The sequence below is a fragment of the Bos taurus genome, chromosome 6 (genome assembly GCF_002263795.3).
Source record: "Bos taurus isolate L1 Dominette 01449 registration number 42190680 breed Hereford chromosome 6, ARS-UCD2.0, whole genome shotgun sequence".
NCBI lineage: Eukaryota > Metazoa > Chordata > Mammalia > Artiodactyla > Bovidae > Bos > Bos taurus.
The window spans coordinates 97,525,404-97,540,400 of record NC_037333.1 but is presented as its reverse complement, the minus strand read 5'-3'; the positions used below and the strand labels follow the sequence as shown (position 1 = coordinate 97,540,400).

The window sequence follows — 14,997 nt, the reverse complement described above, 5'->3', positions numbered from 1 at the left end:
TGGCCTATATTGCATTACATTATATTATGTGTATACGTGAAACATGAGTTACTCCCATAACTCCCCATGAAATCAGAGGTGTGAGGAAGCAAGGCCAGTGTAGTCACACTAGGTTTCAAGGACTGTCCCAAGAAATCAGAACAGGACTCTCTGCCTCGGCACTCCTGACAGTTTGGTCACGGTCCTTCTTTGTTGCAGGCATTGCAGGCTACTCAGCAGTATCCCCGCCTCTACCCACCAGATGCCAGTAACACCCTTCCAGCTGTGGTTTGTGACAACGAACAGTGTCTGGAGTCTTTGCTAAAGGTCTCAGGAAAGGGAGTAGGCAAGATTGCTCATCCTCTTGAGAATCTCCAGCTCAGAGTGATAAAGAGCGTGAGTGTCGTCACAGGGGGTTAGCCGGGAAAGGGCTAGTTTCAGAGGCAGTGGGCTGGCGTTCACAACTGGGGCAGTAGCACTTACCAGTGCTGCTTGCCAGGCCTGGCTCACACTGTAGGTTCACTGCTACGTTCAGTCCTTACGGCAAGCCTCTAGGGCAGGCTGTGTTCCCATTTTATGGATGAAGAGACCAAGGTCTAGAGATAAAGTCACACTGAAAGGTGATATACCAGGGATTCAGCCCAGGTTCATCTTAACCATAATGCTATATACTTACTTATTATTACTTTAGTACTTAAAGACTTTCTCCATTTTAGGGATAAAGATATAAAGCCCAGAGAAAGATTCCTTTTCTACTGTTAACTTACTTACTTTTGGCTGCCTCGGGTCGTCCTTGCTGAGCACCTTGCTGAACGCAGGCTTCCTCTAGTTGCAGTGAATGAGGGCTGCTCTCTGGTTGCCGGTGCACAGGCTTCTCATTGCAGTGGCTTCTCTTACTGCAGAGCACAGGCTTTAGGCGGGCAGTAGTTGTAGCCCACGGGTTTCGGTGCCTCCTCACATGTATGATCTTCCCAGACCAGGGATCGAACAGGTGTCCCCTGCATTGGCGGGTGGATTCTTAACTACTGGACCACCAGGGATACGTGCTAAGTCGCTTCAGTCGTGTCTGACTCTTCACCATTCCGTGGACTGTAGCCTGCCAGGCTCCTCTGTCCATGTAATTCTCCAGGCAAGAATACTGGACTGGGGAGCCACTCTCTTCTCCTTCAGATCTTCCTGACCCATTTGCTTCATTGGCAGATGGGTTCTTTACCACTAGGAAGTCCGCATTATTTACTCATATGTATATATGTATCTCTGTGTGCATCTCTCGATTCATCTATGGCTGTGTCTACTTTTCTCCACTGATCTGCCAAATCTAGGAAAGACTGGAGAAGAGAAACAATCATTTGTTGGCCAGAGCCCCAAAGTGACCTTCAAAACACTTGAGCCAAAAAGGCAGATAGCCAAGTGCTTTGTTTTCTCCCATGCAGGCTCTGCCCCACCCCTGCCTCTCCCGCTACATGTGGCCCTGATGCCAGGAGCCTTCACCCTCTGATTCCTGCCCCCTGCCTCACCTCCCTGCTTCTCTGGTGGAAGCTTGAGTTCTCCTGCCTGGGTCCCGCTGCATACCCGCCTTCCAGTCCAGTGCGTGGATATTAAAGCCTCCAGTGAGGGGATCAGGGATCATCTCACACCATCAAAGGGAGCCGCCAGGAGAAGAGTACAGGCGGCCTGGGTCCACATGAAAGGACAGCTTGCTGTTTCCAGCTCCCAAACCGCTGAGCATTTACCAAGCCCCGTGGGAGTCAGCGTGGGGTGCGGGTGGGGGGGTTGGAGGGAGTGCAGTGCACTCTGGGTCTAGGTTTCTCCATTTGTAAGTTCAGGGGAAGGGACCAGATGGCCTCTAAGGGGGGACGTACATTACAGGGCAGTGGTTTCTCAGCCCCGGTTGTACATCACAGTCCCCTCTGGAGAGAGATCCCTGCTCTGTGGGCCCTCATCTCTGATTCACTGGGCCCTGTGGATCTCTCGATGAAAGTGAAAGAGGAGAGTGAAAAAGTTGGCTTAAAGCTCAACATTCAGAAAACGAAGATCATGGCATCTGGTCCCATCTCTTCATGGGAAATAGATGGGGAAACAGGGGAAACAGTATCAGACTTTATTTTTCTGGGCTCCAAAATCACTGCAGATAGTGACTGCAGCCATGAAATTAAAAGACGCTTACTTCTTGGAAGGAAAGTTGTGACCAACCTACAGAGCATATTGAAAAGCAGAGACATTACTTTGCCAACAAAGGTCCGTCTAGTCAAGGCTATGGTTTTTTCTGTGGTCATGTATGGATGTGAGAGTTGGACTATGAAGAAAGCTGAGCACCGAAGAATTGATGCTTTTGAACTGTGGTGTTGGAGAAGACTCTTGAGAGTCCCTTGGACTGCAAGGAGATCCAACCAGTCCACTCTAAAGGAGATCAGCCCTGGGTGTTCTTTGGAAGGAATGATGCTAAAGCTGAAACTCCAGTACTTTGGCCACCTCATGTGAAGAGTTGACTCATTGGAAAAGACCCTGATGCTGGGAGGGATTGGGGGCAGGAGGAGAAGGGGACGACAGAGGATGGGATGGCTTGCATGGCATCACTGACTCAATGGACATGAGTTTGAGTGAATTCCAGGAGTTGGTGATGGACAGGGAGGCCTGGCATGCTGCAATTCATGGGGTCGCAAAGAGTCGGACACAACTGAGTGGCTGAACTGAACTGAATTGATGGATCTCTCAAATGTTAAAGATCCCAGATGACTGCAATGGGCAGTCAGGGCTGGCGACCCTGGCACCAGGGGAGAGGGCTTGGGCTGGACTGAGCTGGTTTTGGGGCCCCAGCTCTGTCCTTGTGAAATCCCGAGGCATTTAGGCTCTGGCCTTCAATTTTACACATCTGTGAAATGGGGATTAGATATCTACCACATAGAAACAAAACAATAAAAGACATACTGGTGAAGTGCGGGTCCATGGCAGGCAGGCAGTGAGAGCAGACCCCTTTCTCCAGCCTCCCTGCTGACACTGTTAGGCAGTGCAGTGCATTTTTCTTTTTTTAATTGGAATTTTACTGTGCACTCATTTAAGAAATTATAGAAACCAACTTCTTTTTGCACACTCTGTCCCCAAATACCGATTTTTTCATCTTTACTGCTCCCGTAATAGAGATTGCAATGATCTTATGCGTGCAAAGTATTTGAGGGTGAATGAAAAGAGGTTATTTTAAGACGTACTGTACACACTGAACTGAAAATAAAGTGAAAGAGTCACTCAGTCATGTCCAACTCTTTGCGATCCCATGGACTGTAGCCTGACAGGCTCCTCTGTCCATGGAATTCTCCAGGCAAAAATACTGGAGTGGGTTGCCATTTCTTTCTCCAGAGGATCTTCCCCACCCAGGGATCAAACCTGCATCCCCTGCATTGCAGGTAGATTTTTTACCATCTGAGCAACCAGGAAAGCCCAAACTATACACACTACTATATATAAAATAAACAGAGAGCAAGGACCTACTGTATAGCATTATTAATCTATAATGAATATATATATATACATACCCTGGTGGCTCTAGTGGTAAAGAACCCGCCTGCCAATGCAGGAGATGCAAGGTTGATCCCTGGGTCAGGAGGACCCCTTGGAGAAGGAAATGGAGCCTGCTCCAGTATTCTTGCCTGGAGAATTCCAGTGGAGCCTAGTGGGCTACAGTCCATAGCGTCGCAAAGAGTCAGATATGGCTGAAGTGACTTAGCACACACATATGTATGTATATCGGAGAAGGCAATGGCAACCCACTACAGTACTCTTGCCTGGAAAATCCCATGGACAGAGGAGCCTGGTGGGCTGCAGTCCATGGGGTCGTTAGGAATCAGACACGACTGAGTGACTGACTTCACTTTCACTTTTCACTTCCATGCATTGAAGGAGGAAATGGCAACCCACTCCAGTGTTCTTGCCTTGAGAATCCCAGGAACGGGGGAGCCTGGTGGGCTGCCATCTATGGGTTCACACAGAGTCGGATGTGACTGAAGTGACTTAGCAGCAGCAGCATGTATATATATACATATATATATATATATATATATATATACATTTCCCCCCCCAGACTGTTCTCTGGTTTTGTGGTCCAGAGAGGGTCACTTCAGTTATTCTCCACACATTGCTCCAGTGGAGGAATCCAGATCGGTGAGAGACTCTGCCTTCCACCATGGAAGCCAAAGAGACCATGGATTCTCTCTTTTGTCGGTAGAGCGTGGACTGTGATCCGAACACTGGCAAGTAGGTGATTCTGCCTTGGAATCTTTGGTCTAGATAGATTCATGCATAGGTGTAGGGTCAAACAGACACTCTTCTTGGCAGCTATGGAAGATTTAAGGGTCCATGGTGTGATATGTGTGCCCACATATCAAGTGTCCATCCTAGGCAAATGGTTGATTTTTCTTTGTTTTGTCCTATGTCCTTTTGTGACATGTCTATTTTATTCACACTGAGAAAATACACATAATAACAAAATCTAATAGAAGCTTGGTCAGTTTTTAGTAATGACTTTATTGAGCTATAACTCATACCATACAACTCAGCTATTCAAAATGTGCAATTCATTAATTTTAAATATATTCACAGGTTTGTGTAACGGTCACCAAAATCAATTTCAGAACATTTTTATCACTCTTTAGCCCCCAAACCCTATACCTATTAGCAGTCACCCAATGCTTCTCCTCCCTGCCCTCCACCCCATGCAACTTGAATCTACTGTCCATCCCTATAGATGGCAAACCATTCTTAAACTGGGATTTAGACTGTACCTTCCTTCCTTCATGGAAAAATTCCTGTTCAGGTCTTATATTAATCACTTTCAGCTGCAGAACAAAGTACTCCCAAAGTCAGTGGTTTAAAACAACATAGGTTCATTTTCTGATAGTTTATATGGAGCAGGGATCCAGATTCAGCTAGGCTGGACTGTCTGCTTCAGGGTCTCTCATGAGGCAGCAGTGTGCTGGCCAGGACTGTGGTCTTAACTGAAGGCCTGACTGGGGAAGGATCTACTGCCAAGCTCACTTGCATTGTTGTTGGCGGGACTTGGTTACTTGAGGACTGTTGAACCGAGGGCCTCATTTCCTCACTGACTGTTGGATGAAGGCCACCCTGAGTTCTTTGCCAGCCTAGCCTTCCCAGTATGGCAGCTTACTTCACCAAACCCAAGGGAAGAAAGAATCTGCTGACAAAATAGAAGTCATATCTTTTGTAACCAAATAATGGAAATGATAGTCCCTCAATATTGCTATGAGCCTTTGGTTAGAAGAAAATTACTCAAGGGGAGAAGACTACGCAAGGCTGTGAATTGAAGGGTTAGGCAGCACTGGCGCCATCTTGGAGGCTGTGAACCAAAACCCTATCCTGCAACCTCCTCGTGAGTTCCACAGACTACTTAATATCTATTTAATACATGTCTTTTTGGCTTCAGCTAACCAGAATTGGTGACTCTTATTTGGTTAGACCAATCCGTGTGTTGCTTATTGTTCTGTGATTTTGTGATTCCAGTTTCTATTACTTTAGCACTTTGCTCTATGAGGTATGAATTACTTGGTAAAGTTATTGACACTGCCCATTACTCCTTTTTTTTTCAAAGGCATCAATTCTGTATCTGATTATTCACTACCTCAGAGCCAACTAGCCAGCATTCATTGAAACTTGTTTGGATATTACTCTCCACAAACCTCATAGAAGAGAGGTTAAGAATTTCTCAAACTAGCCCTATCAAAGTAGGAAAACTGAGACCTGCTAAATGGAATATCCCATAAAGCCTCATAACCAGCCCAAGATTTTTTCTGTTTATCCTCATTTGGACTATGACCAAAAGATTGCTTTCTTTCCTAGACGTTCTGCAGAATTTTAGTTATCAGAAATCTAGTGCAAACTAGCAAGAAAAGGGAATTTGTTGGCTCACATTACTGGGAGGAATACTGGGGAGGCTCAAAGGATGAAAAGAACAACTGTAGAACTCCAAGGCCTGCAGCCAGTGGCTCAGTGCAGACAGCTGTCCTTCTGTCTCTTGTAGAGCTGGCTCTGTCTGTCGTCTTCACATCTTGCTCTCCAGGCCTCATTCTTTACTGTTTCAACCACGCATTCGTCTTTAAGCCAGAAGAGAGAAAGCTTGGGTCAGGTTTGTATTCCCAGAACACAGTAGATGGGGGTACAATGCAAGGCCAAGGCCTGGGTCAAACAGCTACATTCTTGTTGCCAAAAGAAGGACCATGGGAAACCAGTAACCACAACTGCCCCGTGCAGGCTCTGACTCAGACCCGTTGTCAGGGGCCCAGACATGAGCAGATCAACAAGGTAAATGACTCCTGAAATATTGAAGATCTTGAAAAGGACAAGACAATGCCATAGTCATGGCAAGGCCCTGAGAACCATGGTTTGGAGGGATTGCTTTGAGGCCAATATGTATCATGGAGCCTGGGGAATTCATCTTATTGCACTCAAGGTTCAGTGTCTTAGCCCACTGGCAAGATAGGGTCACATTGAATTTTTCCATCATAGATTTCACTTGACAGTTAGAAAAAAAATTATTGGCAGAGCCATGAAGGCCAGGGATGACATAGGAAATAGCTGTCCATTTCATGGACTCATGACCAAGGTTAAATTATGATAACAAAAGAGGTCAGAGTGTTTTATTTACTGCTACTTTCTGTGATTTATGGGCAGATTGTTGCTTTTTGTTTTTAACCTTTCAAGGAAGGAATAATTTGTCAAGTTCATGTCAAGTTCACTCATTAATCTTAGTGCCAAGGGTGAGTCTTATTTTTAGACCCACATAAATATCAGGGTCAAGATCAGTCAGACTTGACTTTTGGAAGCTATAATATTGTGCTCCCTTTAAATACATATATTGACACTGAAGTTGCCCTAGTAATACTTCCAAAGAAGTCCTACAAGGGCCTTCCTAAGAACTTGGCCTGGGTACTGTTCATGACTACTCATGTATCTATTCACAGCTGGTCACTTGATCTCTAACACTTCTTTATGGAGGGCCTTGTATGTGCTAAGTGGTAGAAACAATTGTCTAGGACTATCTGCCTGACCCTGCTTACATATAACCTAGTTCAGGACTCTCCCCTCTAGTAAGGAAGCAGCTCACTTTTAAATTTAGATTTGGATCCAATATTAAGGACGTTGGGCTTCCCTGGTGGCTCAGATAGTAAAGAATCTCCTGCAGTGCAGGAAGACCCAGGTTCGATCCCTGGGTGGGGAAGATCCCCTGAAGAAAGGAATGGCAACCCCCTCCAGTATTCTTGCCTGGAGAATTCCATGGACAGAGGACTCTGACGGGCTATAGTCCATGGAGTCGCAAAGACTCAGACATGACTGAAGTGACTTAGCATGCATGCGTTAAGGATGTAGGGTGTAGAGGTGGTGGTGGTGGTTTAGTCGCTCAGTCGTGTCCGACTCTTGCAACCCCAGGGACTGCCAGACTCCTCTGTCCATGGGATTCTCCAGGCAAGAACACTGGAGTGGGTTGCCATTTCCTTTTCCAGGGTGTAGAGAAATGAAGGTAAAACTTACCTGATATCTCCTGGAGGCAAAGGAGAGTATAGAGGGCAAGTACTCTGTTCTTGGTTCAGACAGACTTGGGTTTGACTCTTAGCAAAGACACTCCGCAACCTTGTGATACTGGGAAATTAGTTAGCTTCTTTAAGCCTTTGACTCAATAATAATACAGACCTATAAGGGTTGTTTGCTATGTTTTAATAAGATAATTCAAGTAAGACATTTAGCAGTTTGTGGGAACATTGCTTTAAAACCACTAGAAGAAAATAATCTCAGGAATTGTGATTTTTGATCTCCTTTCTACCATGCGCTCAACCTTTCCCAAGTCTTGTACAAAGAACAAATCACCACCACCACGTGGGGGCAGCGTGGGGTCTCTGGGCAGAGGCTTTAGAACCAGGCTGACTTTGGTTTATATGAAGGATTTAACTCAGAGACTTAGTTTCTCAGCTGTAAAATGAGATGCTAACACAGGACTAAAGATAATATATTTAAGTGTGTGGCAGATAATAAGCTCCACCGTAGGTTGACTTTAAGAAAATTCCCACCCAGCGTGGAGAAAAACTGCATCACTGTTTACAATAACCAGGACGTGGAAGCAACCTAAATGTCCATTAACAGAGAAATGGATAAAGAAGATGTGGTACATATATACAATAGAATATTACTCAGCCATAAAAAAGACCAAAACAACACGCTTTGCAGCAACATGGATAGAACTAGAGATTCTTAAACTGAGTGAAGTAAGTCAGACAGAAAAAGACAAATATCATATGATATCACTTATATGTGAAATCTAAAAAAAGGGCTATGAGTGAACCTATCTATAAAACCAAAATAGAGTTACAGATATAGAAAATAACCTTATGGTTCCTGAGGGGTAAGCAGGGGGGCGGATAAATGGGAAGATTGGGATTGACACATACACACTTCTATAAATAAAATAGGTAGCTAGTAAAAGGACCTACTGTATACCACAGAAACTCTATTCAATTCTCTGTAATGGCCTATGTGGGGAAAGAATCTAAAAAAGAGTTGATCTATGTGTTTACATAACAGATTCACTTTCCTGTATACCTAAAACTAACACAACACTGTAACTTAATTGTATCCTAATAAAATTTTTAAAAAATAACTAGATCCCCACCTGGCCATCTCTACCAGCCCTGTCGTAGTGACGGTGATGGTAGAAGTGAGGAGCTCTAGAAGACAAATCTCAGCTGTCCTTGATGTCAGTTTTAGTCTTATTCTTACTGGCCCTGAGCCAGACTTTGCTGCTTTTAGGTCTGGCCTGAGTTCCTTCAAACTATTTAGAAGAGCCCTGAAAATGGGCACTGCCATTTAAAAGAGTCATCCTGGCATGGGTGCCAATTAAGAAGCAAGATTAGAGATCTATTTCAGCTCCACCAAGAGTGGACACGTAAGAATACAAATGCACACTAATAGGGCTGTGATTTTGTATCAAGACTGGCAAGAAATACATTCGTTTGACATAGAAAAAGTGAATGTTCCAAGGTCCCAGTTTCTTAAGGAAAGTTCTCTCTATGTCTCTCTCATACTGGAAAGCTAAAAACCAATAAAAAATGCCTACCTTTTCCCAAGTTATTGATTCTTCACACTGCATATGCTTCTGACACCATTCCGCATGGGTCCCTATTCGGAAGAGAGAAAGGTTAAAAGCTCTGACACCTGCTGACTCTCTCCCTGCTTGTGTCTTGCAGCCTACTTCTGCTTCCTCCTGACTGCTCTGGGTGTGACAGCTGGTGCCCATCGTTTGTGGAGCCACAGGTCCTACAAGGCTAAGCTACCCCTGAGGATATTTCTGGCTGCTGCCAACTCCATGGCTTTCCAGGTGGGAATGGAGGGTCCTCACTCTCAGGGACTCAGCGCGGACGGCAGTGTGGGAGGAGACACAGATGCACTTCCTGTACAGTGGACATCCTTCACACCAATTCTAGGCCCAAGCACTCTCTGCTTGTGTCAAGTTTTTATCTTCTTGTGGCTTTTGATACCGCAAAATGTTCCCTGGGGGTTTTAAGCACCAAGGCATGCTAAACTACAGAGGAGAAAAGGAGATTCCTTCATCCTGAGTCCATGCTCTAAACATGACCCTGAAACCCTCACCTCAACATCTGTCTGGCTCTAATGAGGGTCAGGTTCTATGCTGAGTGTGCCAAATGCATATCACCTTTGATCCTCACCATAACCCCACGAGCTAGGTGTGATGCATGTCCCCATTTTACAGATGAGGAAACTAAGGCTTCATGATGTTAAGGAACTTTCCTAATTATATGGCTAAAAAATGGTACATCTAGATAGGCCAATGCAAGTCTAACTCCAAAGTCGTTGCTCCTACAACACATATTCTTGAGGTCATGCTTTAGGTTTGTGGTGAAAAGTCTATTACTCAGTGTGGATTAGGAAGACTCAAGATTTAATTCTTATTCTGATGGTTGCTGGGCTTCCCTGGTGGCTCAGACGGTAAAGAATCCACCTGCAATGCAGGAGACCCGGGTTTGATCCCTGGGTTGGGAAGAGTCCCTGGAGAAGAGAATGGCTACCCACTCTAGTATTCTTGCCTGGAGAATTCCATAGACAGAGGAGCCTGACAGGCTGCAGTCCATGGGGTTGCAAAAGAGTCAGACACAACTGAGCGATTTCCACTCCACTCCACTCCATTCCTTATGGCCCCTGGGCTTCCCTTGTGGCTCAGATGGTAAAGAATCTGCCTATAATGCAAGAGACCCAGGTTCAGGAAGATCCCATGGAGAAGGAAATGGCAACCCACTCCAGTATTCCTGCCTGGAAAATCCCATAGACAGAGGAGGCTGGTGGATTATAGTCTATGTCTGCAAAAGAGTCAGACACGACTGAGTGACTAACTCTCATGGTTGCTAGCTTTGATTCATTCATCTCCAGTTTCTTCATCTGTAAATATAAGAGTATGACTTGAATTTCAGAGGCGTTATGAAATCATGACACAAATGTAGGAGAGGTCATGACTGCACCAGGATTGGGCCATATACTTGAAGAATTTGCCTATCCTAGACCATTTCCCACCACCGCGGGCACTTTCTGAGCTGCTGGAATTTTGGATTGATCATGAATCTCTGTTTTCCCAGTTCCTCATCTGATCCGAACAGGGTGGGTGAGAATAACTTGCTTTCAGAATTTCTGCCCATGTTATGAGGACAAATGATTCCAGGCCCTGTGTATTTTCAACCTATTGGAAAGAAATGGGGATTCCCAAAACTACTTTAGGGCCTAGGGAGACAGGTGACCCAGAAGTCTCTTTCTGACCCTCAGATGTGCAGGTTGGGTGGCTCACCTGTACAATGGGCATCCCATCCCTACAAGACAGCCTGACCTTGAATATTTCTCTAAGTTGCTCTTGTGTCTTAAGAATTCATTTCCCAGTTCAGGCTTCCCTCCTGTTTGTGCATTCATAAAGCAAAAAGGACCTAGCACAATACATCACTTAGGGATCACAGTTCATATTATGAATATCTACCGAACAATTCAAGTGCAGTTGGGAAGAAGCACCAGGGTCCCGGGAGGAAGCTGTTTGCACAAAGGAGCAGCTGGCAGCTTCTCAGTTTCACGTTCTTTTTGTTCACTGTTGGCAGTGGGAACTGTACTGCCCTTCAGTTTGAATTCAGCCTTCTTAGTTCAGTATTGTGCTGTCTTTACCCTAACAATGAGTTACGATAATTATAATTTAGAAACTCACTGATTTAGGTCTTAGATGCTATTCAGGACTTAACTCAGTAATTTTCATTTATTTTGTTCAAGCAATTTATTATTTTTAGCCTTCAACTACATGAAGCCTTCATGTAGTTATGAAGTGAAGTGAAATTGCTCAGTCGTGTCCGACTCTTTGCAACCCCATGGACTGTAGACTATCAGGCTCCTCCATCCATGGGATTTTCCAGGCAAGAGTGCTGGAGTGGATTGCCATAAAGCTCCCCTATTACTGGAATGTTTTCCAACATAAATGACTTGAAGTTGAGAGCCTAAACCTATTTTTCTAAATAAAACTTGGAAAACTTGTTTGTAACTCAGTTTTTTAAAACTTAAGTTTCCTTAACAAAACATCACATAGAGAACATCACACTGTGATTTTAAATTTACTTTGAAGAGAAAATATATTGTCAAAGGAAGTATCCAGGTCATTGAAAAAATTCTTGGCTTTGCCATTTGCTGAATGTAGGCTTTGGTTCCCGCCTCTGTTCCTTCATCTGCAAAAGGTGAGTCAGGGGTGTAATGATATTTACCTCACACAGTTATTGGGAGGATGAAATAATGAATAATAAGTGCCAAGCTTATAGTAGCACTCAGTGAATATTGTTCCCGTCTTCTTTTTGAGAATTGGCAACCATCTTACTCATTTCTGTATTTTAGTACCTATCACACAGAAAATACTCAGTGACTGTTAAATTAAATAATAGATGAGGGTAAAAGAGGAGAGTGAAAAAGCTGGCTTAAAACTCAACATTCAAAAAACTAAGATCAGGGCATCCAGTCCCATCACTTCATGGCAAATAGAAGGGGAAAAGTGGAAGCAAGGACAGATTTTATTTTCTTGGGCTCCAAAATCGCTGAAGATTGTGGCTGCAGCCATGAAATTAAAAGATGCTTGCTCCTTAAAAGGAAAGCTATGACAAACCTAGACAGCATGTTAAAAAGCAGAGACATCATTTTGCTGACAAAGGTCCATATAGTCAAAGCTATGGTTTTTCCAGTAGTCATGTACAGGTATGAGAGTTGGACCATAAAGCAGGCTGAGCACTGAAGAGTTGATGTTTTTGAACTGTGGTGCTGCAGAAGACTCTTGAGAGTCCCTTGGACACATGGTGGTCAAGTCAGTAAATCCTAAAGGAAATCAGTCCTGAATATTCATTGGAAAGACTGATGCTGAAGCTAAAACTCCAGTACTTTGGCCACCTGATGCAAAGAGCCGACTCTGATGCTGGGAAAGATTGAGGGCAGGAGGAGAAGGGGGTGACAGAGGATGAGATGGTTGGATGGCATCACCAACTCAATGGACATGAATTTGGGCAAACTCCAGGAGACAGTGAAAGACAGGGGATCCTGGCATGCTGCAGTCCACGGGGTTGCAGAGTCAGACACGACTTAGCAACTGAACAGCAACAAAGTATTTTTAGAAATCATCAAATTTGAACTAAGCATGCTTCTTCCAGGCCCGCATCTGTAGTGGATTTCTTCATTAATTCAGCACCTACTTACTGGGCACCCACTATGTGACAGGCACTGAACTAGTCACACTGGCTACAGTGATTTGCAAACATAGTTACAAATCTTGCCTTTATGTAGGCTTCCAGCTGATGAGCTGTTTCCCAGTGGGAAATGTAGGTGTTTTTGGCGTCTGCAGTTTTTTAACAATGGCACTTCAACCTAGATGAGCGGTGTCTTCCATAAGATCAGCAAAGGGCCAGGGTCCATATAATGCCTGAGTCAGAGGAAAGAATGCAGTTGATTCAGGCCACTTAACCTTAGGAAGAGAACCACCTGGGAAAGTAAAAAAGTATACTGTGATCTGCCAGTCTAGGGCATTGACCTACAACTTTAACTTAATGCAGCATCATTGATTCAGTTTCCCTTTGATGTCCCCTTGCACTTTAAAAGATCATTTCAAAGGTTCTCTTCTGCTTTTTTCCATAAGAATAGTCATGCCTTTGGCCAAAATAGACAAGTCATGCCATGGTTATCTCTGTTTGAGGATAAACAGGGCTTTTGCTAGAGGCTGCTAACAAGATCTTGATCATTAAGAACAATCTTAAAAATATGACTGAAACGTTCAAAATTTCTTTTTCTCTTTCTGCTTCAGAGGATCTGGGTATGGGGGAGAGGGCAGTAGTGGGAAAGCTGAGTCTTAAAAGATGATGATGGGCAAGGAATGCCAGATAAGGAGCTGTAATAATCCTCTGTTCCGTCCATGCCCTTCCATTCAGCAAAGACCCCATGAATTCCTCTCTGGCTTGTTCTCCTTCCTTCAGTTCAGTCGCTCAGTCATTTCCAACTGGTTTGATCTCCTTGCAGTCCAAGGGACTCTCCTTCCTTACCAGTAGGCTATAAGTCACTCAAAAGTTTGCTTGTGAACGTCTTATAATTTTCTCTAGTCAACTATGAACCTGGGTGAGGGATTCCTGCCATCCAGTGGTCTCCAAGAGTTTGGTTTTCACAGAGTACCTACAACTTTGGATTTGGGCTGTCGTGTTCATGCACACACACCCTTGCTGGCTGCAGCTGGGTCTGTTGTGACCTCAATCCAACCAAAAGCACCTGTAGGTGCTTTAGTCCCCTCCCTTACTGTCCACATTTACTCATCAGACCCTAGTAGAGAGGCACTGGATTTCAATCTGTAAGGGAACTACAGGGATTTGGCCTAGGTCCTCCTATTTTACGGAAAGATAAAGAGAGGCAGTGGGTGTGGGGTTTGATTCTAAACCCAATTTTGCCCTGCATACTGTCTTGTTGATGCACTTCCCTCATATCTCAGTTGGTAAAGAATCTGCCTGCAATGCAGGAGACCCTGGTTCGATTCCTGGGACGGGAAGATCCACTGGAGAAGGGATAGGCTACCCAGTCCAGTATTATTGGGCTTCCCTTGTGGCTCAGCTAATAAAGAATCCGCCTGCAATGCGGGAGACCTGGGTTTCATCCCTGGGTTGGGAAGATCCCCTGGAGAAGGGAAAAGGTACCCACTCCACTATTCTGGCCTGGAGAATTCCCTGGACTAAGTCCATGGGGTCACAAAGAGTTAGACACGACTGAGCGACTTTCACTTTCACTGTCTTGTTGGGGCTTATCCTTTGTCCTTGGACGTGGGGTCTCTTTTTTTGGTGGGATCCAACTTTCTCCTGTTGATGGTTGTTCAGCAGTGAGTTGCAATTTCGGAGTTCTCAAAGAAGATGAGCGCACATCCTTCTTCTCCATCATTTTGTGTAGGGGAAAAAAAAAAAAGCTATAGTTAAAGCTGTGGTTTTTCCAGTAGTCATGTTTGGATGTGAGAGCTGGACCATAAAGAAAGCTGGGTGCCAAAGAATTGATGCTTTTGAACTGTGATGCTGAAGAGTGCCTTGGACAGCAAGGAGATCAAACCAGTCAATCCTAAAGGAAATCAGTCCTGAATATTCATTGGAAGGACTGATGCTGAAGCTGAAGCTCCAATACTTTGGCCACCTGGTTTGAAGAACTGACTCTTTGGAAAAGACCCTGATGCTGGAAAAGATTGAAGGCAGGAGGAGAAGGCGATGACAGAGGATGAGGTGGTTGGATGGCATCACCAAGTCAATGGACCTGAGTTTGAGTAAGCTCTGGGAGTTGGTGATGGACAGGAAGCCTGGCCTGCTGCAGTCCATGGGGTCGCAAAGAGTCGGACATGACTGAGCAGCTGAACTGAACTTAAAGAATATCAGGGACTTGTTGAAGGTCACAAACTAGTTAGTGGATAGACCAGACTGAAACTCAAGTCTC

At 44.7% G+C, this 14,997-nt stretch overlaps 1 protein-coding gene across 1 annotated transcript in view; it reads left to right on the top strand.

Annotated features, from left to right (window-relative positions):
* SCD5 (stearoyl-CoA desaturase 5) overlaps positions 1 to 14,997 on the top strand; it is a 175,996-nt gene that overhangs the window by 97,258 nt on the left and 63,741 nt on the right. The window contains 1 exon segment of the mRNA NM_001076945.1: positions 9,222 to 9,352. Coding sequence (NP_001070413.1) covers positions 9,222 to 9,352 — 131 coding nt within the window.